This window comes from Eublepharis macularius, chromosome 1 (assembly GCF_028583425.1).
Source record: "Eublepharis macularius isolate TG4126 chromosome 1, MPM_Emac_v1.0, whole genome shotgun sequence".
Taxonomy (NCBI): Eukaryota; Metazoa; Chordata; class Lepidosauria; order Squamata; family Eublepharidae; genus Eublepharis; species Eublepharis macularius.
In genome coordinates, this window is record NC_072790.1 from 186048624 (window position 1) to 186073030 (window position 24407).

The 24407-nt window shown below is 42.7% G+C and overlaps 1 protein-coding gene across 2 annotated transcripts in view; it reads left to right on the plus strand.

Moving 5' to 3' along the window:
* The window catches only part of RAB3GAP2 (RAB3 GTPase activating non-catalytic protein subunit 2), a 76706-nt gene that overhangs the window by 21770 nt on the left and 30529 nt on the right, over window positions 1–24407 (plus strand). For both annotated transcript variants that reach the window (XM_054980663.1, XM_054980672.1), the window contains exons 10-19: window positions 95–243; window positions 2753–2832; window positions 2948–3037; window positions 3467–3606; window positions 5238–5454; window positions 11222–11365; window positions 15226–15308; window positions 17286–17350; window positions 18145–18235; window positions 20173–20300. In XM_054980663.1, coding sequence (XP_054836638.1) covers window positions 95–243; window positions 2753–2832; window positions 2948–3037; window positions 3467–3606; window positions 5238–5454; window positions 11222–11365; window positions 15226–15308; window positions 17286–17350; window positions 18145–18235; window positions 20173–20300 — 1187 coding nt within the window. The remainder of the gene's footprint in view (window positions 1–94; window positions 244–2752; window positions 2833–2947; window positions 3038–3466; window positions 3607–5237; window positions 5455–11221; window positions 11366–15225; window positions 15309–17285; window positions 17351–18144; window positions 18236–20172; window positions 20301–24407) is intronic.

A 24407-nucleotide genomic window follows, 5' to 3' on the forward strand; every position in this document is an offset into this window, starting at 1 on the left:
TTGTTTTTCTGCACTGATGAGTGTGCTTGGCCTGATTTCTTGAAAAGTAAATAGGATTTTAGACTCATCCATGCTGATTTCTTTTAAACAACAGGTATTATGACTCTGTCACCTTTTGATCAAATGAAGACTGCTTCCACCATTGGTGGATATAATGCAGCTATAAAGAATAGCCCTCCTGCTATGTCTCAGTACATCACTGTAGGGTCAAATCCTTTCGCTGGCTTCTTTTATGCCCTTGAGGTAAGCATGGACTGTGAATTGGCCATTGTGAAAATCTCGTGTAGTGGTTGGAAAGGAACACTGCCTTTTCTGCTTAACTTTGTCTTTAATCTGTTTCCTTTTTGCTGAAATTCTGAGGGGTTTTTTTGGGCGGGGGGAGAGTGATAGAGGGGAGGTGGAAAAGCAAAGCAGGCTGCTTCTAAAATTCAGCACCTTTGAAAGCATAGTAATATGTCTCAGATTACCTAGCCATTTAGATACTAAGAGGGTATTCTTTAAATACAGTTCTTCAAAGAAAAAAAATCTAAAAATGACTTTTAATAGTAAGAGTGTGGTTTTATGAAAATATTCTTCCAATATAACCTTTTGATACATTATCAAAAAGTTTTTCTAAGATGTGGCTGTTGAACATCCAACCAGCTTGTCAGTGTTCCAGAATAATTGATGTCATCATTCTACGGAAAATTTGTTAATCTTTAGCAGTGGTTTCATGGCCTGCATCTTTTTAAAGGAAGGAGCTTCTTTGGCATTTTTCAGATGCAATGGCAGATACGGTTTATTATTGCATAAACAAGTCTGGCAGATATTTGGGCTTGGACTCTTTCTTTGTGCAGGATGACTTGCTGAAAGACTTGGACTGAAAGACTAGCTGCTCTAGCATAGTTAAGTGGTTGCACTGCGAATCAGCATTCTGCTGGTTGGAATCCCACTACTGCCATGAGCTCAGCAGGGGTCCTGGGGTAAGCCACTCATATCAGCCCCAGCTCCCCAGCTGTATAGTGGGGATAATAATAACAGTGACTTTATTCATCACTCTGAGTGGGAGCTGATCTGTTTAGAAGAGTGGTATATAAGCACACTGTTATTATTATTTATGAAAAATCATAATTTGTTATTATGTCCAAACCATGTAATGGTTTCCACATTTCCCTGACAATTATTATTTAAATATGGGTTATAGAGAAGAGCACAAATTATAATTTATGGCTTGGGTCTAACAACAGATTTTTACAGCAAACCAGATTCTTGTTTCACTCTGTATTGGCAGTAGATGGACTGAGGGCAGAGAGGCTCTGCGAGTCTGAGGATCCTCTAAGCCCATTTTCTTACCAATTATTTATACTCTAAATGATGCTGGTCTGCTGCATGCACTTGAATAGCAAAGCTGCCATATGGGGAACTGCACAGGTGTTGACTTTGGTTCAGAAAGATTCTCTTTTCATATGTACTTCCATTAGTTGGTGCAATAATTACTGTGCACAGAAAGTTGATTACTTCATTCATTCCTTGTGCTCTATATTGGCCTCTCCTATGCCTACAGTAAAAAATTCTCCTCTATTTTTATTTATTTTTGAGATATTTATTCTCTTCTTTTCTCTTTAATGGGTATCTACAGTCCTTACCACATCATTATCCTCTCCTCCATTTTATCCTCACAGCAATAACCCTGTAAGGTAGGTTAAGTTGAGAGAGAGTGTGTGATTGGCCCATGGTCACCCAGTGAGCTTTCATGGCAGCATGGGGATTTGAATCTGGTTCCCCCTGATTCTACTCCAACATTCTAACCACTACACCACACTGGCTTGTCTATGAAATGTGCCTGTGTATTTAGTAGCCATGTGATAATCTCTTCAGTTTCCCAGAAAAGCACAAGAGATTTTATTTATTTGTTTGTTTGTTTGTTTTTGCCTTTTATTCCTCCCTCCCCACATTTCCAGCAGGCTCAGGGTGGATTACAGACACATAGAGGTTAAAATATATAAAAAACAGTTATTATAAACTAACAGTCCTAAAAGCATCCACAGTTAGATTAAAATACATATATAAACATCAACATAGCAGCATAAAATTCCACTGACCAGATTTAAATCATCGTCAGAGCATCTTCGCAGTAAAATGTTTTAAACGAGGGTATTGGTGGTGGGGAGGGCCCAATCCATCATCAACCGGCCAGGGGTGCTCTGCCTAGCACTGCCCATATGCCTGGTGGAACAGCTCCATCTTGCAGGCCTGGCAAAAAGATAACAAATCTTGCCGGGCTTTGGTCTCGTTAGACAGAGCGTTCCACCAGGCTGGGGCCAGGTCCGAAAGACCCTGGCCCTGGTTGATGCCAGGCGAGCCTCCCTGGGGCCAGGGACCTTTAGCAGATGTTTCTCACTAGAATGGAGAGTCCTCTGGGGTTCATATGGGGAGAGGCGGTCCCGCAGATACGCCAGTCCCAGTCCGCATAGGGCTTTATAGGTCTACATTATAGAGGATAAAAATCATTTTGACAAAGTCCTGCAAGGCCTAGTGATCACTGAAGTCACAAAGTTTATGTAATTGAAATATTGGGTAGTTTGACAGAGTGAAAAAAAAATCACTTCTTGTACTGAAATGACATTAGATGTAATAGATCTTTCAAGGTTTTAGTCAGTTGTCTGTTTAATGTAATGGGGGCAGTTTCCTGTCTGTAGGCAGTGTGTCCTGAGAATATAAAGAAATGATTGATATTTTGATCATTTATAAACAACTTTGTATCTTTCCTTAGGGTAGTTCACAGCCACTCTTGTCCCATGTTGCTTTAGCTGTTGCAAGCAAGCTGACATCAGCGTTATTTAATGCTGCCAGGTAATGATGGTTAAAATAATACTGTCACATAGAATAGATGGAAATTCTAATGATCTTGCACTTACGGGTGTTTTCTTGAAATTGTAACAATGAATGTGCTAATTTTTTTCCCTAGTGGTTGGCTTGGCTGGAAGCACAAACCAGAAGAAGAGTCGATACAGAAGCAGAAACCCAAAGTAGAGCCTGCAACTCCTTTAGCTGTAAGGCAAGTATTAATAGGAATTATATATATTTCTGAATGGTCCACTAATTCCCATAAGTAGCAAAGTGATTAGATAAAGCCCACTTTAGTAGTTGTGGCTTATGATTCCTCTGATTTGGTATAGGGAGGCTTCATGAGTGTGCTAATACTTCTTCTTCACCAGTCAGTGTATCTACCTGTCCTCCATGGATCAAGAATATGGGTTGCTCACACTAGCTGCTAGTTTCCTGTGAGAGTGTCAACAGGCATGAGTAGTGGTTACATTCAATATGTCTTCTTTAAAAAGATAAGTGTTTTTGTGATTGGACCGTACTATAACGGGTCTCGTGCCATGAAGTTCAATGAGCTTTCAGATAGCAGCATTTTTACTAAGTGCTGTTTGTATTAGGTAATCATGTATTATTTTATACTTTTAATTTTATTTGGTTGTAGGTTTGGAATTCCAGATTCCCGCCGCCATGGTGAGAGAATATGCCTTTCTCCCTGTAACTCTTTGGCAGCAGTAACGGATGATTTTGGAAGGGTTCTTCTGTTAGATGTTGCAAGAGGACTTGCTGTTCGTATGTGGAAGGGTATGATAATATTGGTCGACCTTTGGAGGGGGGAGGTGAGATGGTAGGTTATGCATTTTAATATAGGTAGTTAATTTTATTTTTGGCTTATTTAATTGTATCATAGGGGTTATTGACAATATTAAAAAGTAGATATTTTGATTTAGAAAAAATTACAAGGGTTCTTTCTGAAATAGTAACTTTTGTAATGTGGTGCCTGATACCTCAGACTGTTTCTTCACGTGTGTATAGACCTGCAGGGACACACACAGATTTTTATTTAAAACCTATCCCACCTCTCCATAAAACTGGCTCACAAAGTGGGTTGTGGACAACAGATGTGCAATAAATTCTCCCAGAAGCAACAGCTAAAACCTCAGTGGATGGTAGCAGTAAAGCAACAGAAGTTCTTGCTGTAGCTCACTAAGGGTCTGGACAAATAAAACCACTTTATAGTTTACTGTCTAAAGAGCAGGAGGAGGTGTCAAATAAATAACGTTTCTGGGGTGGGTATTCAACAGTAAGGATCTCCAGTGAATGAAGATATTGCAGATGAACAGTTCGTTTCAGCACACACATATCTACACCCTCTTTCTCTCTCACCACTTTTTCATATGCTGAAGTCAAGCCTTGGACAGAGGGGTAAGCTGCAGAACTGTATCTGCGGCAAAGCCTCTTGCTTTTCATGTTGTGAAGGGGGGGCGGGAATCCCATTTCTTGGTGTTAGTGACCAAGGTGCAAAATATTCCGCTGTAGCCTATTCATACTGCATGTGCATTTGAAGCTCAAAGAGCCTTTTGTCTGTTTTTAGCTCATATCTGAGCAAGTCAGTGGGAAAAGCCATGATGCTAGCCTTTGTCTGTATGCATTTTAAAATATGACCCTGATTAAAGAATATTTCTAGAGCTAATGGAAGAGTGGACAGGGAAGAAAGCTATGGCACAATGTTGGGAGGAAGCAACTGGACTGAAAGTTCCTCGGTAGAAGTGTTACTAGAACAATATTGAGTCGGGTTGGCATAGCTGGATGATGAAAGTAAGGTGCCCAGATTGCAGCCCCTAAAGTAGGTGATGCCTGGAAGAAGGAAGGCACAATGTGGAGAGTGGCTCTAGCTTTAGTCTCCCTCTTTACTATGCAGCTCTGGAGATTGCTGCCTTGCTGCTTCCCAGTTGATGACACTGCTGTTTTTAATCAAAAGAGCACAGCATTACAGTAATAGCTACATTGTTTTGCTCTCATTTAAATGTAATTCTTTATAAGCCTAGAACATAGGTTGCTTTGCATGTTTGTCTGCATGGTACCACTTGGCTGTAGGACAAAGCATCCTGCACATGGGAGGTATGTGCATGTGTCTATTTTGATGTAGATGCAGAATTGTATTGCAGTTGACTATAAATAACAGAGGCAGCAGCCCTGTGAAGTTGGAGAAGAATGTGAGCGTGACAGTAGTTAAAAGGGTAGCTGTGAGGTTGACAGCGGAAACCGAGGAAGAACTTAGCTGAACAGAACTAGGCATCAGGAATGTCTTCTTCAACATGCCCAGCAAGGCTGATGTCCAGTGCTTAATTTAGCAGATCGAGTGGCTGCACATTCAACCAAGAGACTTGTACATGGTGTAAGCTAGTTAATTAATTCGTTTACTTTTTTGGTAGGTTACCGTGATGCACAGGTTGGATGGATTCAGATTGTGGAAGATCTGCATGAAAGGGAAGCTGAAAAGATGGATTTTTCTCCTTTTGGCAGTCCTCAGGGGCCAAGCAGAGTGGCTCAGTTTCTTGTGATTTATGCTCCCAGAAGAGGAATCCTGGAGGTGTGGAGCACACAACAGGGTCCAAGGGTTGGAGCCTTCAATGTAGGGAAACACTGCAGGTAAGAACTAAGAAAAAGTGGAAAGAGAAGGCCAGAACAGCAGGTGCAGAAGAAGACTGGGATATTTAATTAATTAATTAACTTAATTTATATCCCATGTTCATCTTCTCTTCCGTAGGAATGACACAACACAGGGTTGAGATTCTGAGCATCAGTCTGCAAAGGCTAGTCTCTCTCTAGCCAGTCAGTGGCGCTTTTATTTAGGCACAGCATGCATACACAAGGACTGATGACCAAGAAAATAATGTTTATCTGTGCTGACATCCAGTTAACCAGTTACTGACAGGGACGGCTGAAACTGCACGTAGCCGAGAGAAACTTTGCATTGTTAAGCATTTACGAGCAGAGGGGAGCAGAGTGCCCTTTCGATCAGGGTAGGTTTGCCTATCTTGCTGACCTACAGACCCACACTCCACTCTTTTTCTTTTTCTTTATTAGGAGCAGGAATCAATTTACAATAAGCAGTCCTGTTCAGTATCTGACTCTAGATTGGATCCAACATCAGATGCGTGCAGTTTGTAATAACACAGTTGTTTGGCTAAAGTTTTGGCCTGTGAGGCCGTTAGTGGATACACGTGAGGTTGTTTAGCAATCACCCTCGACCCCATAGTTACAAGAGCAGGGAGACACTGTAACAGGCAACAAATTAGAATTAAACATGCTAAAACCCCAATTCCGTATTGGACAAAGAGACCGAGCCATCCGGTAGGCAGCCAGGATCATAATGAGGCCCACCAGGAAGGCAGCAGATCTTGCTTAATATCAGAAGCTAGGTTATGTAAATTGTTCAACAGATATTTTTTGTGAATTATCAGACACATTACAACAACACATATTCTTAACAGATTCACAACCTTGATGGTACAACAACGGCAAATAATCAATGGCAGAGCGATTGTCCAGAAGAGCATGGCGGAGCTCTATGAGCTCAGCATTCAGGGCAGCAATTGCAATAGAAGTTGCATTCATTGTCTTTGCCAGGCTGCAAGCTATTTTGCTAAGAGTTCGATGGTTCACAATGGTGAGCACTGGAACGCCAACTAGAGAGGCTGCAAGGGCCACGGCCTCTGCATCGCTTAGGAGATTCACTTTAGAGGCACAGCTGGAATCTAGCATAGCACATTTTCAAAAGAGGAGCAGTTAATCAGCAGCCTCCTCAAGGCAAAAGGTGAGACATTGACTTGCTGGCTGGCCGCTCCCACAGGTTATACTCTAAGTGGTCATGCAGGGAGGTTTCTCTCCCGGGAGGAAAAAAACAGCACAGCACACAAAGAATGAGAAGTGAATTGGCAGTCTGAGCTTGCTCCAGGCTGACTTTTTCCATCTCGGGCATTGGGTTGGTTGCCACTTGATGCCACACCGTGTGCGCTGGAACCCACAAAGGATCTGTAGGGGTAAGAACAGAAGCAAACCCTCGGCCCCAGGTTGTTAAAGGCATGGTTCCTGGGGTTTGAGAGGCAGTTAATTGATTCAAAGTAAAAAGAACTTTATGGACTTGCTGTGTAACGTTTGCTAAATTGGGGGTTCCATATTTCCCCTGTTTTAATTGTTTTTGCAACAGGGCTTTGAAGGAACGATTAGCCCATTCAACAACAGCTTGGCCAGTGGAGGTATAAGGAAGGCCATGAGAAAGACAAATATTCCATTGAGCACAAAATTGTGGAAAGGTAGAAGAACAGTAAGCAGGGGCATTATCAGTTTTTAACCGCTGTGGATGGCCTAAAACAGTGATGGCAGCGAGGAGATGGGAAATAACATGAGAAGCAGTTTCTCCTCTCTGAGGAGCAGCCCACAGCGCTCCAGAAAAAGTATCGATAGACACATGAACAAACTTCCATGGGGAGAGGTCAGGAACATGAGTCACATCCATTTGCCAAAGCGCATTGGGCCCTAGGCCACGAGGATTGACCCCTTCTTCAGGGACATGTGAAAAGCTTGCACAGTGAGGGCACGCAGACACAATGGCTTGAGCAATAACTGAGCAAGGCCTTTGGCATTTTGGTGAAAAAATTGATGACTGGAGATGGGATCAGAAAACAGAGAATGGACAGCAGAATCAGCACGAGCATTGCCTTCCGATAAAGATCCAGGCAATGAGGTATGACTGCGGATGTGTGCAACATGAAAGGGATGAGAACGCAGTTCAAGGAGAGATTTTAGAGTGAGGAACAGAGCCATAAGATTAGAATTGATACGGGGTGCCAGATAAGCACCGGGAAGACAGCTAATTAGTTTACAAACATAGTGGGAGTCAGAGATGAGATTAAACTGTTGCTGGGCAAAGGTGTGAAATGCGAGGATAGCTGCAGCGAGCTCCGCTCGCTGGGGAGAGGCCTGGTTTGCAGAATATTTAGTAATCCAGCGACCTTCGCTCTGAAAAACAATAGCTCCTCGGGAGCGGCCATCATCAGAAAAAACTGTGGCTGCTGCTCGCAGCAGCTGAGGGGACTGAAGAGAGCGAAGGAACATAGGTGCTGATTGGAGGAGAGAAAAGCGATGATCTTTAGGTAAATGAAAGAGGATTTCCCCCACAAAGTCCGCAAGAGCAATCTGAAACTGCAGAGAAGTACCCAGGAGGTGATTGAAATCATTTTTAGGAAAGGGCATAGTTATGGACAGCAAATCATAACCAGTCCGCTCAATAGCACGCTCTCGTGCCATAGCACAGAGATCAGCCGTGGCATGCGGATATGGAAGAATATTTTGATGAGAGCCATGAGAGAGAGACAACCATTCTACAAGAAAGACTTTCCCATGATGAAGTATTCCCAGAACTCCAGTGGGAGTGTGGGGAGTGGGAAGGACGAAAAGGTGAAGGCCATCAAGCCCCACAGGGGCTCTGTTTACACACTGCTGAGCTAAAATCCCATTTACCTTTTGCAAAGCTGCCTGGGCCGGCAGGAGAACAGTAATAAGATCGCTGGGATGTTTTGCAGTCGTAAGCAAGGAAAAGAATGGACTCAACAGACTGGTAGATAAGGCAAAATAAGGTCGCACCCAATTAAGGGTGCCTAGGAGTTGCTGCAAAGCAACGAGAGTAAGCGGAGATGGGAACTTTAAACAAGGAACCACTGGAGCAGCAAAGGAGTGAAGCATCCGATGGCCAAGATAGGTATAAGGCTCCACAACTTGCACCTTTTCAGGGGCCACAATAAGGCCATAAGGTTGGAGAGACTGAGTAATGTCTCCCAACTACCCTGGTGGAATCTGGGGCGCAGCCACTAGGATACCATCTCTCTCAAACAGAAAAGGGCGAGACTCTTGAGAAATTGCTAAAACTCCTGTAGGAGTCTGAGGGATAGGAAGAATGCACAAGGAAAATCCTGAATTCATGGAAGGAATCTGATCGACACACTGCTGGGCCAGAATGCCATTAACTGATTGTAAGACTTGAATAACATCACTTGGATGTTTTGCAGTGGTCAGTGAAGAGAACAGGGGGCTTAGGAGACTGGCAGGAAGAGCAAAAGAGGGATGGACCCAATTTAGAGTACCCAGAAGCTGCTGTAAAGCTACAAGTGTGGGTTTTTTTCCTGTTCCAGTTGGGCTGGTAGGTTTTGGTTTCACACCTCCACCCCCAGGATCCTGACATTCTGCTTTAAAATGACCAGACTTGCCGCAGTTAAAACATCTCCCCCCAGGCTTCCCACCCTGACGGAGAGCGGCAGCCAGAAAAAAGGCTTGATGAGAGGAAGTTCCTATATCTTGGCAAGCTCTAATCATGTCTGCCAACTCCGGGTTTTCCCCCAGACCGGTGATAACCCTTCGGCACTCAGAAGTAGCATTTTCTTTAGCTAACTCCTCTTGAGCTTCAGTGTTATCAACTTGACGCTTGATAAAACCTGGATAGGGCTCTGTGGCTTTTCTTAACTCATTAAGAACAGGATAAGAGAGAGGCTTATATTCCACAATCTGGCGGCCCTGATCATCAACCTGATCCGTTACATGAACTGGGCAGATAGCAAGCATCTCAGTTAATTCTGCCACATCCTCAGATTTTGCCTGCCTGAGTTCCCGTTCCAGTACCTCCCTCACAAGTCCCCCTGGGACTCCTCCAGCGGAAGGTGGAGGATTAAAATCTTTACCGGGAGGCGCAGAAGGTTGGGGAGGGGAGGGGCTCGTGGTGGGGCATGGAGAACCCGGCCGATTTTCTCCCAGTCCTTGAGGCAGAGAGACCGCTCCTCAGGATACCAGGGGCACAACTTATTGATCTCCTGAAACAAGGAGTGAAGTTGACTAGAAGTCACGGTCCTGCCGGACTTCTGAACCAGGAACCAGAGTTCCTCTATATGCCTGCGCTGGGCATGTGAAAATTGTCCTCCCATACTCACCAATGAAGGGGTCACTGAGACAGTGACGAAGGAGTGCACTCAAAGGGGCCTATGCCAGGCGTTGATGAGCGGGTGTCCCTGTTCAGCCGCGTCACTTGTAGGAATGACACAACACAGGGTTGAGATTCTGAGCATCAGTCTGCGAAGGCTAGTCTCTCTCTAGCCAGGCAGTGGCACTTTTATTTAGGCACAGCATGCATACACAAGAACTGATGACCAAGGAAATAATGTTTATCTGTGCTGACATCCAGTTAACCAGTTACTGACAGGGACGGCTGAAACTGCACGTAGCCGAGAGAAACTTTGCATTGTTAAGCATTTACGAGCAGAGGGGAGCAGAGTGCCCTTTCGATCAGGGTAGGTTTGCCTATCCTGCTGACCTACAGACCCACACTCTTCTCCATTTTATCCTTGCAATAACCCTGTGAGGTAGGCTAGGCTGAGAGAATTTGACTGGCCCAAGGCTAGCCAGCAAGCTTTCATAGCAGAGTGGGAATTTGAACTTGGGTTTCGCAGAATCTAGTCTGACACTCTAACCACTACACCATGCTGGGTTATAAAGCCACAAAACTAAAAAAGAGGGTTAACAGCCAGTAAGTTTTCCAGGATGTACACAGAGTTTAAATGGAGCAGTTATTCAAGGCAAGCTTTTCATTGCAATCCCACCCGCCTGCATTAAGTTTTGCTTGTCTCTTCAAAAAAGACTCCCAGCAAGTTTACTGAGTTCAGGATTGGAGTGAGATGTATATATACCCAGATACCCTAAATTTGTGTTTATTATCTCTGTTGGATAATAACCTGTTATGAAAAAGAATTGGAATTTTACTTGTTTAGGTGGCTGAAGCAAGCATCTTTCTTCTTTGTCTCCATTTTGTTAGGTGTCCGCATGTATAAATGCTCGTTAAAAGGTGTTCAGATGCAACTGTTCCTTTCAGTGCCATAGAAGCAAAACAAAACAGAAACCTCTCGAAAATTAGATATTTGTGTGCCGAAAAACTAAACTCTTTTTTGGCACACAAATAGGTAACTTTAAATTTTCTTTCTATTACCTATTTTGTTTGTATCCCTGTGACAATTCATGAGTATTTTTTTCTTGTGGTTGCACATGTCCATGCCTACGGTGTTTGCTGTTTGCACACACTGGGGGAAAACAGGGCAAAATTAAGCTCCAGAAGTCATGAGCCCGTCTTGAATTGCTCACTGGATCTTATGCTGATTGGGTTTCAGTCCAAAGAGCAGTCTGAGGAGGATCAAGGTTTGATCAGGAAATTGTCCTAATAGTGAGTTATTATGATCATGCCTTGTTATTCACTGGCCCGGTGTAAGTATTCCCCGCATGAGGGAAAACAATAGTTGTAATGGACTGCTTGTTTTTCTTTTGCAAGTTGCCAAAAAAAGTTCCACTTTTCACTCTAATTATTAAATTTGTGTTTTAGGTTGCTGTGTCCTGGCTATAAAATAATGGGCCGGAACAATGTAACAAGTCAGGGTTGGCAGCCTCAAACTTGCCAGATCTGCCTTGTTGATCCAGTGTCAGGAACAGTAAAAACTGTCCATGTACCTTTCCATTTAGCACTGAGGTAAGGCTTGTTGAATGTTCACTACTGTATAGCTGAAGCAAATAATTCAACCTTTTCTTTGAGTGTGGGTGCTGTCTGTGTGCTCTCAGAGAAACCAGCAGGTTCCTTTGCTGTTTTAAAGGAGCACTAGGGACTAGGGCTGTGCAAACCCTGGTCGCTTCGGGTTTCCCGCTTCGGGTTTACCCAAACCGGGAAACAGCTTTGGGTTAAGTGTATTTCCGAAGTGGCAAGCAGCTTCGGAAATACAGCTTTGTAAAGCTTCGGGTTTGCCTCGGAAAGATTCGGGTGTCAATTTCACTTCCGGCTTTCGGGTGTCCTGGGGGGGGCAATTTCTTTCCGAGGCAAACCAAACTTGATGGGGACCTTCTCCTACCTCTTCTCTAACAACCCCCCAAGTTTCAGAAAGTTTGGATGTTGGGGGGCCATGTTATGGCCCCCCAAAGACAGTACCTCCATCCTCCTCCATTGTCCATTATTCCCTATGGGAAAAACAGGCAACCCTTCTAGGTTGCTAGGGGTGGCATTTTGCAAGCAAAATGCACCCAACTTTCAGGGGCCCTTCTCCTAACTTTTCTCCCACCCCCCACCAAGTCTCAACCAGCTCCCACTTTGGGGGGCCATTTTATGGCCCCCCAAAGAAGGTGCCCCTATCCTCACCTTCTCCATGATTTTCTATGGGGGGGGAAATGAAGAGGCTTGTCTGGCTAGGGTTGGCATTTTGCATGCAAAATGCCCCCAACCTTGAGGGGACCTCCTCCTACCTGTCCTCCCACCCCCCACCAAGGTCCAACATGCTCCTGCTTTGGGGGGCCATTTGGGGGGGCCTAACCCAAAACCCCCAACAGCCCCACACAGCCCCAAAGACACCCTCCCCAACATTCCCACACTTGCCCATACCCCAAGAGCAGGCTGGCCAGCCATCTCCCATTGTTCCCTATGATGGGAACTTTTAAACTTTCTTTCCCATGGCAATTATGCACATCCCAGGGGTGCCATAATGGAGGGCACACTCCTGAGTGCAAGCTTGTCCCTGTGAAAGCACACCTGAACCACAGACAGCCTCCCCAAAATTCCCCCACCACCTACAGATAGGGCTGGCCAGCCAGCCCCACTGTTCCCTATGATGGGAACTAACCTAACACCAAAGAACAAAACCACAAACACATACTGAATAAAGTTTACAATCTTTATTTTTCAACCTTCAGATACAGAAAAAAGGCACGGTAGTGTGACACAGCACACCATTCCCCCCACCCCAAAGGAACACAACTCGCTACACACCAGAGAATCTGAAAAACACAGTTACATGCAAAAAATCTTTATTTCCTGTTGTGATTCAAGTTACACAGCAAGAACACAACCCCAAGGGCATCGCAGCCGCCCCCCCCAAAGGAACACAACTCACTACACACCAGAGAATCTGAAAAACACAGTTACATGCAAAAAATCTTTATTTCCTGTTGTGATTCAAGTTACACAGCAAGAACACAACACCGAGGGCAGACACACAGACACACACACACAAACACACACCAGGAAAAACTCCTCCCCCCCTTAATCACACGCACACACAATGTAGAAATTTTTTTTTTAAAAAAAATTCACTCCCACCCAGTCAAGCCCCTAATCCTCCCCTCCCCACACCCACCAAGACAATCCCCCCCAAGAAAACTTAAAATACTTTAAACAGGTACAAACCCCCTCCCCCAACCAACAACAGTAAAAATGAATCAAGAAAAAATTCTGAAAAAAATTAGAAAAAATTAATTTTTTTAAAAAAAAATTCACTCCCACCTAGTCAAGCCCCTAATCCTTCCCTCCTCTCCCCTCACCACACCCACCAAGAGACACCCCCCCCTGAGAAAACCCTGTGAGTCACTGACTCGCTCACCACTCCTGCAATCTAGCAATGGTTAGGTGACAGGCAGGAATTCAACGGGGGAAGTCCTCCTGCACAGCAAGATTGCAGAGACGAGATGCTCGACCAGCCACAGCAGCAGCGGGAGTCTCTCAAGTCTCTCAGTCTCTAGGAAAGAGCAGAATGGAAACTGGTTATTAAATAAGTATATTAACTCTTTAAAAACTACTTCTAAATTCTAACCCCTCAGTCCCAAAGTGTGAAAGCCAGAGTAAAAAACTAGGCCAAAGCCTTGGCACACACCAGGGAAGCCACCCACTGTAGAAATGAAAGACAGGCACAGTAAAAAAAACTTTAAACAGAGCAGCAGTGGGCCAGCTTCAAGTTAACCCCCCCCACACCTAGGCCAAAGCCTTGGCACACACCAGGGCTTGGCATGAGTCTGCCCCTAGGAAGCCACTGTTAAATTTAAAAAATAAAAATAAAATGCAAACTTAAAACAAATCCTTTCCCAAACCCATTGCCCCCCAACCACCCCCTCCCCCAACGATCAAAGAATCTTGTGAGTCAGTGAGACTCACTTACCAGTGAGATGCAGGGCCAGTCAGCAGCACTCTGCAGCAGGGTCCTCCTCTTCCAATTTCTGTCCAGGCAAGCCGCTCTCTCAATGTCAGGGTAAACTGGAAGATTCCTAAAGGGAAGCCTCCAATTTATAGCCCTGCACAGCAGCATTTTAAAAAAAGGTACTCTCCTGCCAGAGAATCCCCATTGGCTGGGCTGGAAGGAGAATACTACTGCAGGATTGGCCACTCCTAACCCCTCCTCCCCCTTGCACTTATTGCAAAGTCTGCAAACAGTGCAAAGAATCCCTCCAAATGTGCAGGTTTGCTTGCTGCTTGCATTGGCAATGGAGATCAGCAGCAGCAAGCAAAAGCTCCTGCCACTTTTTCAGGGATGGGAGGGGGAAGGAGGAGGTTAGAGTGGGTCACTCACTACTCCTCTCCCTCCCCTCTCCAAAGCCGGAGCTGAAGCGTTGAATAGGCTTCAAAACATTGCATTTTTTTTTTAAGCACAGGAAGCTTTTACTTGCTGCTGCTGATCTCCATTGCCAGCTGCTTGCAAGCAGCAGGCACTGGAGATCAGCAGCAGCAAGTAAAAGCTTCCCGTGCTAAAAAAAAACATGGCGCGCAGGCTGCTCGCACGGCCGCTCCGAAGTGGTCTGAAGCAACACGAATTGCTTCGGGTTGCTTAGCTTTGGTATTTCCGAAGCGGGGCCATCTTGCTGGCCCCGCTTCGGGAAATTCTGAAGCGACACGAAGCGGGTCGCTTCAGGTAACTTTACCCGAAGCGAAACCCGAAGTGACCAGCCCTACTAGGGACTTTTCTTGGAGACTGCTAGATGTGCGGTTGTTGCTATGCTTGTGTTGCAGAGAATGTAGACCTCTTTTCTTGAGGTTGTGCTTCCGTTGTAAGAAGCTCAGTCTCAGATATAAATTTTGTGCTGTGGGGAAAATGAAGTCTCTTCTACTCATCTAGTGTATCCATTGCTATTAGTCGAATGTGGCTGTGTGATTGTGTTTTTGGATACTTTCAAAATGATATAAAAAGTGTTTGCTAATTTCAGAGATGGAGCATCCCCTCGTAAAGTTTGCAAATAATCATTTACAAGAAATAACAGTTAGGAAGTCAGTATACAGAGATGGAAAACCTCTGAAAACCAGATGCTGAGATAAGCAGAAAGACAATGTTATGACTGTCCTACTTTGCCTGTGACTTCCTAAGAGGCATCAGTCATGTTGCTGTTGGAAACCAAGTGTTGGATTAGGTGAATGTTGGTCTAATGGAGAAGGTCACCTCTTCTGTCCCCCCCCCACTAGAATTCTAGAGACTTTTTTCTTGTTTAATTAGTTGTTTGAAGGTAATGTGCTCCTCTTTCTGTCACTGCAGTGTACATGAAGTCATTTTGTATTCAGTTTCACTGTTTATTTAATTTTTTTTCCAGCGATAAGAAAAGTGAACGAGCAAAAGATATGCATCTGGTGAAGAAGTTAGCAGCTTTGTTGAAAGCTAAAACATTAAGTCTGGGTAGGTTTTTTAAAAAGCTATTTCTGCTTGGAGTCACAGTATGGAAAGAAAAAGGGATTTATTAATTAAAATATTTAGACCCCACTTTTCTTGTTGGCTCAAGTGATGAGTAGAAATTACATGTAAACCAGTTAGCATAGCATGGAATGACACCATTGGGTAGAAAGGCTGCACACACATTTTGTAAATAAAATAATAAGCAGCATGGGTTGGATCCAGCAGACAACTGATGGTCGCAGTTCTTTCCTGTATTCCTCTACCCATAGCAATCCTTTCCAACCCTGTAAAATCTTTCTGGGTTTGTGGGGGAGGTTACAGTGGGGAGGGCAAGGGAACAAAATCATCCTTTCTGCTTCTTCCATCAGCACAGCTCTGCTGATGGGGAGGGCATTTCCCCCTTTTCACTATCCAGTGCAGCCTCCTGACTTATCTGCTTATTAGACTGCATGGGTCCCACAATCCTAGGAATAAATTCTCTGTGAAGGGAAAAAGAGTTTTGGAAAGATCTGAGATCTTTTGTGTTCACAGGTCTCTGGAGCCAACACTATGATAGCTTGTGTGGAGCACTCCATGTTGTTCTGTGCTTTGATGGCTCCCACCTAAGTGATAGAACATTTGACTGGTCTCCTAATTCACTGGGAGTTTTTCATGCGAAACCTTTTAATATAATTGAGAATTGCAGTATGGGGCTACTCTCATTATATTCAGTGTTACGCCGAAGAAGTTTGGAAAAATGTGACTGCCACTGTTACTTAATATTACTTGATACTACAGAGGGTACCTTTGCCTTTGTACTCTTCTGCAGACTTCTTCTGAAGTATGTATTTTATTAATTTCTTGATCTTTGTTTCGGAGAAACATGATTTAATGATTTCAAAAAAATAGCTGTGTTAGTCGGTTGTAGCATGATAAAACCAAAGTCATATGGCACCTTTAAGACTAACCAAATTTATTCCAGCATAAGTTTTTGTGAGTAAGACCTCGCTTCTTCAAAGGCAGATGAAATGAAGATTGTACAGCAACAATTAAGGGTGGAAGAGAGAGGAGAAGTTGTGTCATGTTGTAAATCTTTCAGGTGTGAGTATCTGTGGGGAGCTGGAATGGACACTGTTGTTACACAGTGAATAATGAAAGAAGGCACCAGTTCCAGCCTCCTGAGGGTTCAGTTACAGAGAGATGAACCAAGCATAGAGTAGTGATCCAATGATATCAGTGAACTGCTCAATGAGGAAGTAAGTTATTTGTAGGTGGCTTATCTGATTGGGTATGGATTTTGCAGGTTTATGAGCATCTCTAAAGAGAGGAGTAAAATTATCTTCAGATCCCCTTTTTTGGGTATTTGGGGGTATTTCTTTAGAATTCTAACAATATTAAAATAGCCTTCTTTTAAGAGGGAGCTTGTTTAAGAAAGAAAATCCTGAAGCAATAAGGAAAATAAAAGATCCAAAGTTTACTAAACACCATTTCCACAGCGGGAATGCTTTTTTTGTGTGTCCTGGTGTTTCATTAATCTGCTATGTTCTATGTGAGATTCTTTTAAAGGGTGAGTAAAACCAACCTTACAGTTTCTTAGCACAGCTACATGGTAGTTGGTAATAATCTGTAGAAATTGCTTGAACTGGGCCACATCTTCTATAAATAATCTCTATTATGGATGGAATAAGCTTCATCAGAAAGGCCCCCTCAGCTTTTGTAGAAGGCTTTGCAAGACGAAGCTGTATATATCTGACAAAGTAGGCTGAAAGAAGTGTTAGTCTTTAATGTGCCACTGGCGTTTTTTAGGCAGGCATTCCTGTGAAAATTGGTCTTGGTTTTGATAATATTAGGAATCAATGTATCTGCTATTTTAGAGTTACTGCTGTGTTCTTACTGTTTTTGAAACACAATAAATGATGTAAATAATGTAAATATGTAGTGCTTATTTAAACTGCTTTTATAAATTCTCTCGGTAAGTCACCTCATTCTGTTTGCTTCCAGATGTGGTTGAGGCTGAAGTGAAGGAATTAATTCTTGATATTAAATATCCTGCTACCAAAAAACAGGTAATTAGCCAGTGTTTGTGGCTTGCCATAACTCTTTGCATGTTTGCCAGTAGGGTTTCCACATACAGACATTCAGTTCTTTAATTCAAGAGACAGTTTGAAGCAAAAAGAGTTGCTTCATTTGCACAAACTTAAGCAATGTATTGGCTTGGTCCTCACCTAGACTTCTGCTGGCACGATTGGTGTGTGCATGCGTGTGTGTGCGCGCGCTGAATCCCTGTCCCCATGGGAGACCCTTTGTTCCCCAGAACAGGGGGGGGGGATGTTTTGGGCTGCTGCAGGAGAGGGGAATTGGTGAAAGCCCTCTCTTGCACCCATTGAAATCTAGGCAGAATGCAACCCGCTTTACTGTTCGTATGACTTAGTGGTGAAGGTGGCACTTGATCTAGCCCTACCAAGAGTCTTTTATATGGAGAAGCTCTTGGTAATATTCTTTACCTTTCTAGGTAGATTCATCTGCCGCTTTGAAAACAGTTATTTTTTTTTAGAAAGGTTTATTGTTTCCTCTTGGAATTTGTAATTAAATCCATTTTGTTAGTAAGATCATGACATAGGACTGACTTTGTAGATGTTTTAGTTCATAGTCCTGTACTATAATATGTGACTAATGGAGACTACTCAGACCCATTAAACTTTTCCAACCCAAGAGAAAGAATCATAAAAGTAGTATAGAAAATAGTTCTCTTTTGTGTCACTGTGTAACATCTATATTAGTTCTTTAACTATAGCTTGGAATTGAGAAATATTTGCTAAGTTGTACATTTTTATATATATTTGGTTTTTTTAAAATGAAGGCTTTGGAAAGTATCCTGGCAAATGAGCGTTTGCCACTCTCTTCTTTAACAACCATCACACAAACACTGATGGATACTTTAAGAAATCAGGGTAAGTGAAAAAGTATTTTGGAACAATCAGTTCTGTTACTGAGATCAGTTGTAGCTGTAATGGGAAAAAATAACTGTCCAGTTTTCCTGAAGACTGCTGCGAATGTCAGAACCTTCATGCTTCATTTGGGACTAGTAGTTATTGGAAAAGTAATTCAGTTTCATAGAAGAGAAATATGAGGGCTCTTGCAAAGGGCTGGGGTGTGTGTCTTTTTTATTTCCAATGCATTGATTAGAGCAGAAAGTCATCCTTTGAGAAAGTTTTTATTTACTAAATTTGTTAAAACATTTATTGAACACCTTTCTCTACATAAGGGAAGAAGTGAGCTGTGGTTCATGTGAGCTCATACCCGACCACAAATTTTGTTAGTCTTATAGGTGCTACTGAACTCTTGCTCTTTTCTACTGCTATAAGCGACCCTGGTGTCTAATCTCTTACCAAAGCAATTGGGAAGGAAGGGAATTTCCTCTCTAATGTGACTACTGGGGAAAAGGAACTAGGTTCAGACTGTGCATCATTCTTTGAACCCACTTTTCTGCCTCTGATCCCCCTGTTACAGTTGCTTTGTCAGCAGTTGTAATGGTTCTCCTGACCAAGGGAGGGAGGGGGGGGGGCTAGCACTTGCACATTGTCCTCAGCTCCTAGGGATTCTCTGCACTGGGGGGAAAGCAAGCCTGTGCAATCTTTGGAGGGTGGTACTAGTGTCATTCTAGCACCTGCTGTTAGTTTGCAAGCATTGAGGAACACTAATATGAGTAGAGATCTCATCCCATTTGTCACCTGCATACTTTACAAATCAATTATGTATTGAGAATTCCTTGAATGTGTAAGTAGCAAGTTTAGTTACGGCATATCTTTTATATGAGATTCTAATGAAGACAAACTCATTACTGTATGTAGATTTGCAGCAAGTAGATTTGATGTTTGTATTGCACTGCAGCAGTTTTCTGTTTATACATATGATGAATTTACAGATAGACTGATAAAGGCTTTGTCTCCCCTCTGCACTGAAACTGATAAAAAGGTAGAGACTAGAGAGTGAAAAGGTGCAATATGTACATATATAGCATATTTGCGTTATACTGTATATTATATCCTGCATATATACTGTATATTGCATAGAATCAAGTTAATAAAAATCTTAAGTGGGGGCTCAAAATGGTAATTCCTCCCCTTCCTCATTACGTGGCAATTAAACCAACATGTTGGGAAGAAGCTACTGAATTAACTAAATGTGAATTTTTAATTCATCATCAGAGTAGGATAGGAACTTGCTTAATTTGAGACTTCCAGTTTTGATGACCATTGATTCTGTTTATGAAGAATGAAGCATGAATGCACTTATCACATGTGGCAGTGTACCTATGGGATATAAGGTGTTTCTCTCATGAAGAGTTACTATGGAAGTGTAGCATAGGTACCGTCTAAGCCCCCACTATCCTGGCCTTCCACAAAAGATACAAAACTGAATTATTCAAAAGGGCTTTTTACACAGGCAGGAGGGCTGTATTGTGGGAAGATGATCTCAAAGGGATGCTTCACTATTGAGTTAGGGACCATAGACGTCACCACTATGTTGCCATACGTATTATCTATTGCTTTAAGTATGTGCTCTTATGTACTACCTGTTGCTTTAAGTATGACCCTACTGGATAGTTCTTTGTTGTGTAATGTCAGTCCTAGAATTGCTTATGCTCTGTTTCAGCATTTCTTCAACTTTGTATTGGATTTTTGCTAATGTTACGTCTTTGTAAACTTGCATTTATTTATCCTATGGCATTATTTATTGAAATGTCCCTGATATTGACTATACTAATCTTGTTCTATGAAATCGGCCTTTAGACTCAGTGAGAAAGGCGGACTATAAATGACAAAATAAATACACAGCTTTGTTTGTTGAGACTAATACTCACCGCTGTTTCTGCCTGTGTCTTTAGAGGATGAGTGTGTAGATGAAGGGCTGCTACAGTTTTGTGCAAACAAGCTGAAGCTGCTGCACCTTCACGAGTCAGTCAGCAAAATAAATGGTCTGACCATGCAGCCGGAGGTGGTGTCATCTGATAATGTGAGTAACTTGAGACTTTGTTTTTTGATAGTGAATAAATGAAGGATCTTTGGAGGGAGTGCATGATAGAAGTTTTCAGAAGTATTCCTTCTATATAAAGAAGCTCATATATCCAAGAAAGGGTGTGTAATGAACCTACACTCTTTCCAAAGTAAGATTTGTTTAGAAAATTTTATTAGGTGAGAATATTAATATACAACTTTCAAATAGCATCTCATTATCCTTTCCCCCACCCTTTCCCTCCCCCCCTTTTCCAAGACTTCCAACAGCTTTCCAACCCTATAGCCTAATCTTTTCCCAATCTATCCCCTTTTTCTGTAACTCCTTATCTCATGTTTACTTACTCTTTTATTCAACTAAGCCCTATCTATTAACTTCAAAAATATTGTTATAAACTTAAAATCTATTATCTATTACTTTATATTAGCTCCACATATATTTAAATTTAAACTAACTAACAGTCGGATAAAATATCTACTTTAGTAATTCTAACATACCTATTAACTCTAAGTCCACTTACATTTGGGCTAACAATTAGCTAATAATGGTTGTTGGGGGTTTTCCGGGCTGTATTGCCGTGGTCTTGGCATTGTAGTTCCTGACGTTTCGCCAGCAGCTGTGGCTGGCATCTTCAGAGGTGTAGCACCAAAAGACAGAGATCTCTCAGTGTCACAGTGTGGAAAAGATGTAGGTCATTTGTATCTACTCAGGAGGGGTGGGGTTGAGCTGAGTCATTCTGTAAGAGTTTCCCAGGGTGTGGAATGCTAATGGCGGGAGGCTTCACTGTAACCTGAGGAGGCTTCACTGTAACCTGAGGAGGTTACAGTGAAGCCTCCCGCCATTAGCATTCCACACCCTGGGAAACTCTTACAGAATGACTCAGCTCAACCCCACCCCTCCTGAGTAGATACAAATGACCTACATCTTTTCCACACTGTGACACTGAGAGATCTCTGTCTTTTGGTGCTACACCTCTGAAGATGCCAGCCACAGCTGCTGGCGAAACGTCAGGAACTACAATGCCAAGACCACGGCAATACAGCCCGGAAAACCCCCAACAACCATCGTTCTCCGGCCGTGAAAGCCTTCGACAATACATCAATTAGCTAATACTTCACTTCATCTGGTAAAGACTCTATCTCTTCTAATAACAAATCCGTTCTAATAATTTTCAAATTGCCATAATTCCTCTTTTACGTCCCACTTCTCTTTGTAGTAGCATTATATTGTCTTCTGATTACAGCAGGTCTTCATTTATCCTCCATCCTCGTCTTTTGGTGCCTTTCCCAAATTTCCACATTACTGGATTGTGATCTGAGCCTACCTTAGGCATTACTTCCGCCTCCTTAGTCCATACCGCCAGATCTTTAGAGGCCCAGATCATATCAATTCTTGATCGTGTCGAGTGCCTCGCCGAGTAAAACGTATATTGTTTTATTTTAGGGTTACTTCTTCTCCAAACATCCTCCAATTTTTCCTGATCTTTAATTCCAAAAAAGGATTTTGGCAAAAGTCCTCTTTTTTTATGAGCGCCTTTCGTTTTTTTATCATCATCCAAATTTGTTACTCCATTAAAATCACCTGCCAGAATTATTTGAGCATATGTCAGTCCATCCAGTTGGTTCTGTAGGTCTTTAAAAAAGTTCTCTTTAGTGCCATTCGGTGCATAAATCCCAATCAAAAGTATTTTCTTTGCGTTCCAAATTATTTCCACTGCTATATATCTAGCTTCCGGATCATTTAAAATCACTTTCGGTTGCAGCTCATCTTTAATATATAAAACAACTCCTCTTTTTTTCTGCTTTGATGCCGCTGCAAATTCTTTCCCCAATTTAGCAAATTTTAAATATTTCACATCCTGTTTCCTAATATGTGTCTCCTGCAAACAAATTATATTACAATGTTGTTTAGATAGCCAGTGGAAAGTAGCTTTACGTTTCGAAGGTGAATTTAGTCCGTTTACGTTCCAAGATATAATTTTGCACTCCATTATCAAATTTTAGATCTTTTGGGTAAGTCTTTTTCATAGTCCTTTATAAACATTTCCATCTCCTGTCCAGATCTGAGTGTTCTTCTGGTCTCACGAAACTCAAAACTCAGTCCTTCTGGTATTTCCCATCTATATCTGATGTTCAATTCTTTCAACATTTGTACTAGTTCTCTGTATTTCTTCCTCTCCAACAAAACCCCCCTAGGAAGTTCCTTCATTATTCTCACTCTTTTTCCACCAATTTCCAGAGGGTTTTGAAATTGCTTACTCACAATCTCTTCTCTTGTTCTTTTCGTTGTAAATTGGACTATTATATCCCTTGGTAGGTTTTTTTGTGCTGCATATTTTGAGTTGATTCTGTATGTCACATGCAGAAAGGCTGCCACTTCCTCCGGTTCCTTATTCAAAAATTCTGCTAGTACTTCTAAAATCTGCTCTTGGGTTGATTTCCATTCCACTTCCGGGACTCCGCGAAATCTAAGTTGTTTTTCCATATGCTTACATTCCGTCACGGCCATTCTCTTTCAAACCCTTGGTTTCTATCCTGTGTGATACAGCCAACTTGTCAGTTTCATCTTCCACTGTTTTAACTTTCTGCTGTGTCGATTGTAATTCTTTCTTGACCTCATCAATATTTTTAACCAGCTCCACCATCTCTGATTTAAAAGTCTCTTTGAGCTCCTTAATGTCTTTCACAATCTCTTGCATCATATCTTTGATCTCCTTAATTCCCCTCTGCGACTTTTTTATCGAGACTGTCCAGTGCTGTTTGCCATTCTTTCTTCGACATCGTGGGGCTTGCCTTACCTCGCTCCCACGAGTCCGCTCTTTTCCTTAACTCTGTGGCGTGGCTGATTTACTTTCCTCACCTTAAGCGTCAAATTTTAACAAAGTCTTTTAAAAATTTGCGATCTTAGCATCCAAAATGTCGGGCGTCTTTTCTCTATGGTTTTTACTTGAAGTTTATGCCCTTTCCCTTATCCAAAATGTCCTACTTCTGCCCAATTTGAGGTCAAGCTCTTTCCCTTCTTCAAAATGGCGCACGACCTCTTCCGGTTCCTCAGAGGCCGCTTCCAGCCAGTCTTTCTATTGCACTGACGCACTTCCGGTTTCTCTTCTCGACACAGCGTTTCTCGCGATGTTTCAACTTTCTCACACTTTGCTATCTCTTACAAGCCGCAGGTATGTAAACAATAATCCATTTTCCGCGTTAGCTCCTCTCTAAAAAATTCTTTTTTCTCAGTTACTTTGCCGGAATATTCATAGTAAGTTATTAAGTCTTTTGCAATTTTTGTCTTCTAATTTGATTCAGTTTCTTTTACCATTTTTCTTCTCACATAAAGAGATAGCAATCTTTACCTTATTAAATCTTCTTTATGGGTTGTAATCGCTGTTTCAGTAGTTACGATAGTCCAGTATTCCCAGTTTAGTGCTGAAGCTTGGGTACGGAGGTCTTAAGCCAAAAACTTGACTCCAGAGCTACTGCAGAGATCTTTGCCACCGGTCTATGAGCGGGGTCTCAAGGCTGGGTGGGTTATCGTTGCGTAGATCCCCCCCCCCACAGCTGAGACCCTCACACTTTCGGGGTCTTGAGCGTACTTGCCTGTTCTCCGCCTGAGAACAGGGGGCTACGGGCAGTTGGCACCCCACTAGCCCTCACAAACAGCAGCACGGACAGCGCAGCTCCCTGAGCTGCTTCAGCCCTCCATGAACTCCAAGCTGGAAGTCCCTTTCCAAAGTAAGATTGTGAGCTTTTGTCTTTTATTAATCAGAGCTAGTATTCTGCATCAAGGAAATCAGGTTCTGTATTTTAAAAATAAGGGACTATACTAAGGTTCATGTTATCTTGGTTTCTGTCCTAAGGTCGGTATTAAGGGATGCTCCATTTATGACATTTTCCTCTGTAGAAGCTATATTCCCCACCTTGGACACTTGATGCTTGGTAGGGGTGGGGAGAGAAAGGTGTAGACATGGGGCAGCAAGATGGGCACTGTTGGATTTCAAGGGCCTGCTGCGTAGCCCTGCCGCCTTGCAGTGGTCCTTCTCCTTGTGCAATGCAGGTGGGTGCTCATTAGTTATGGAGCAGGCCATCTGAGGCAGACTAGAGAGGAGTCTTC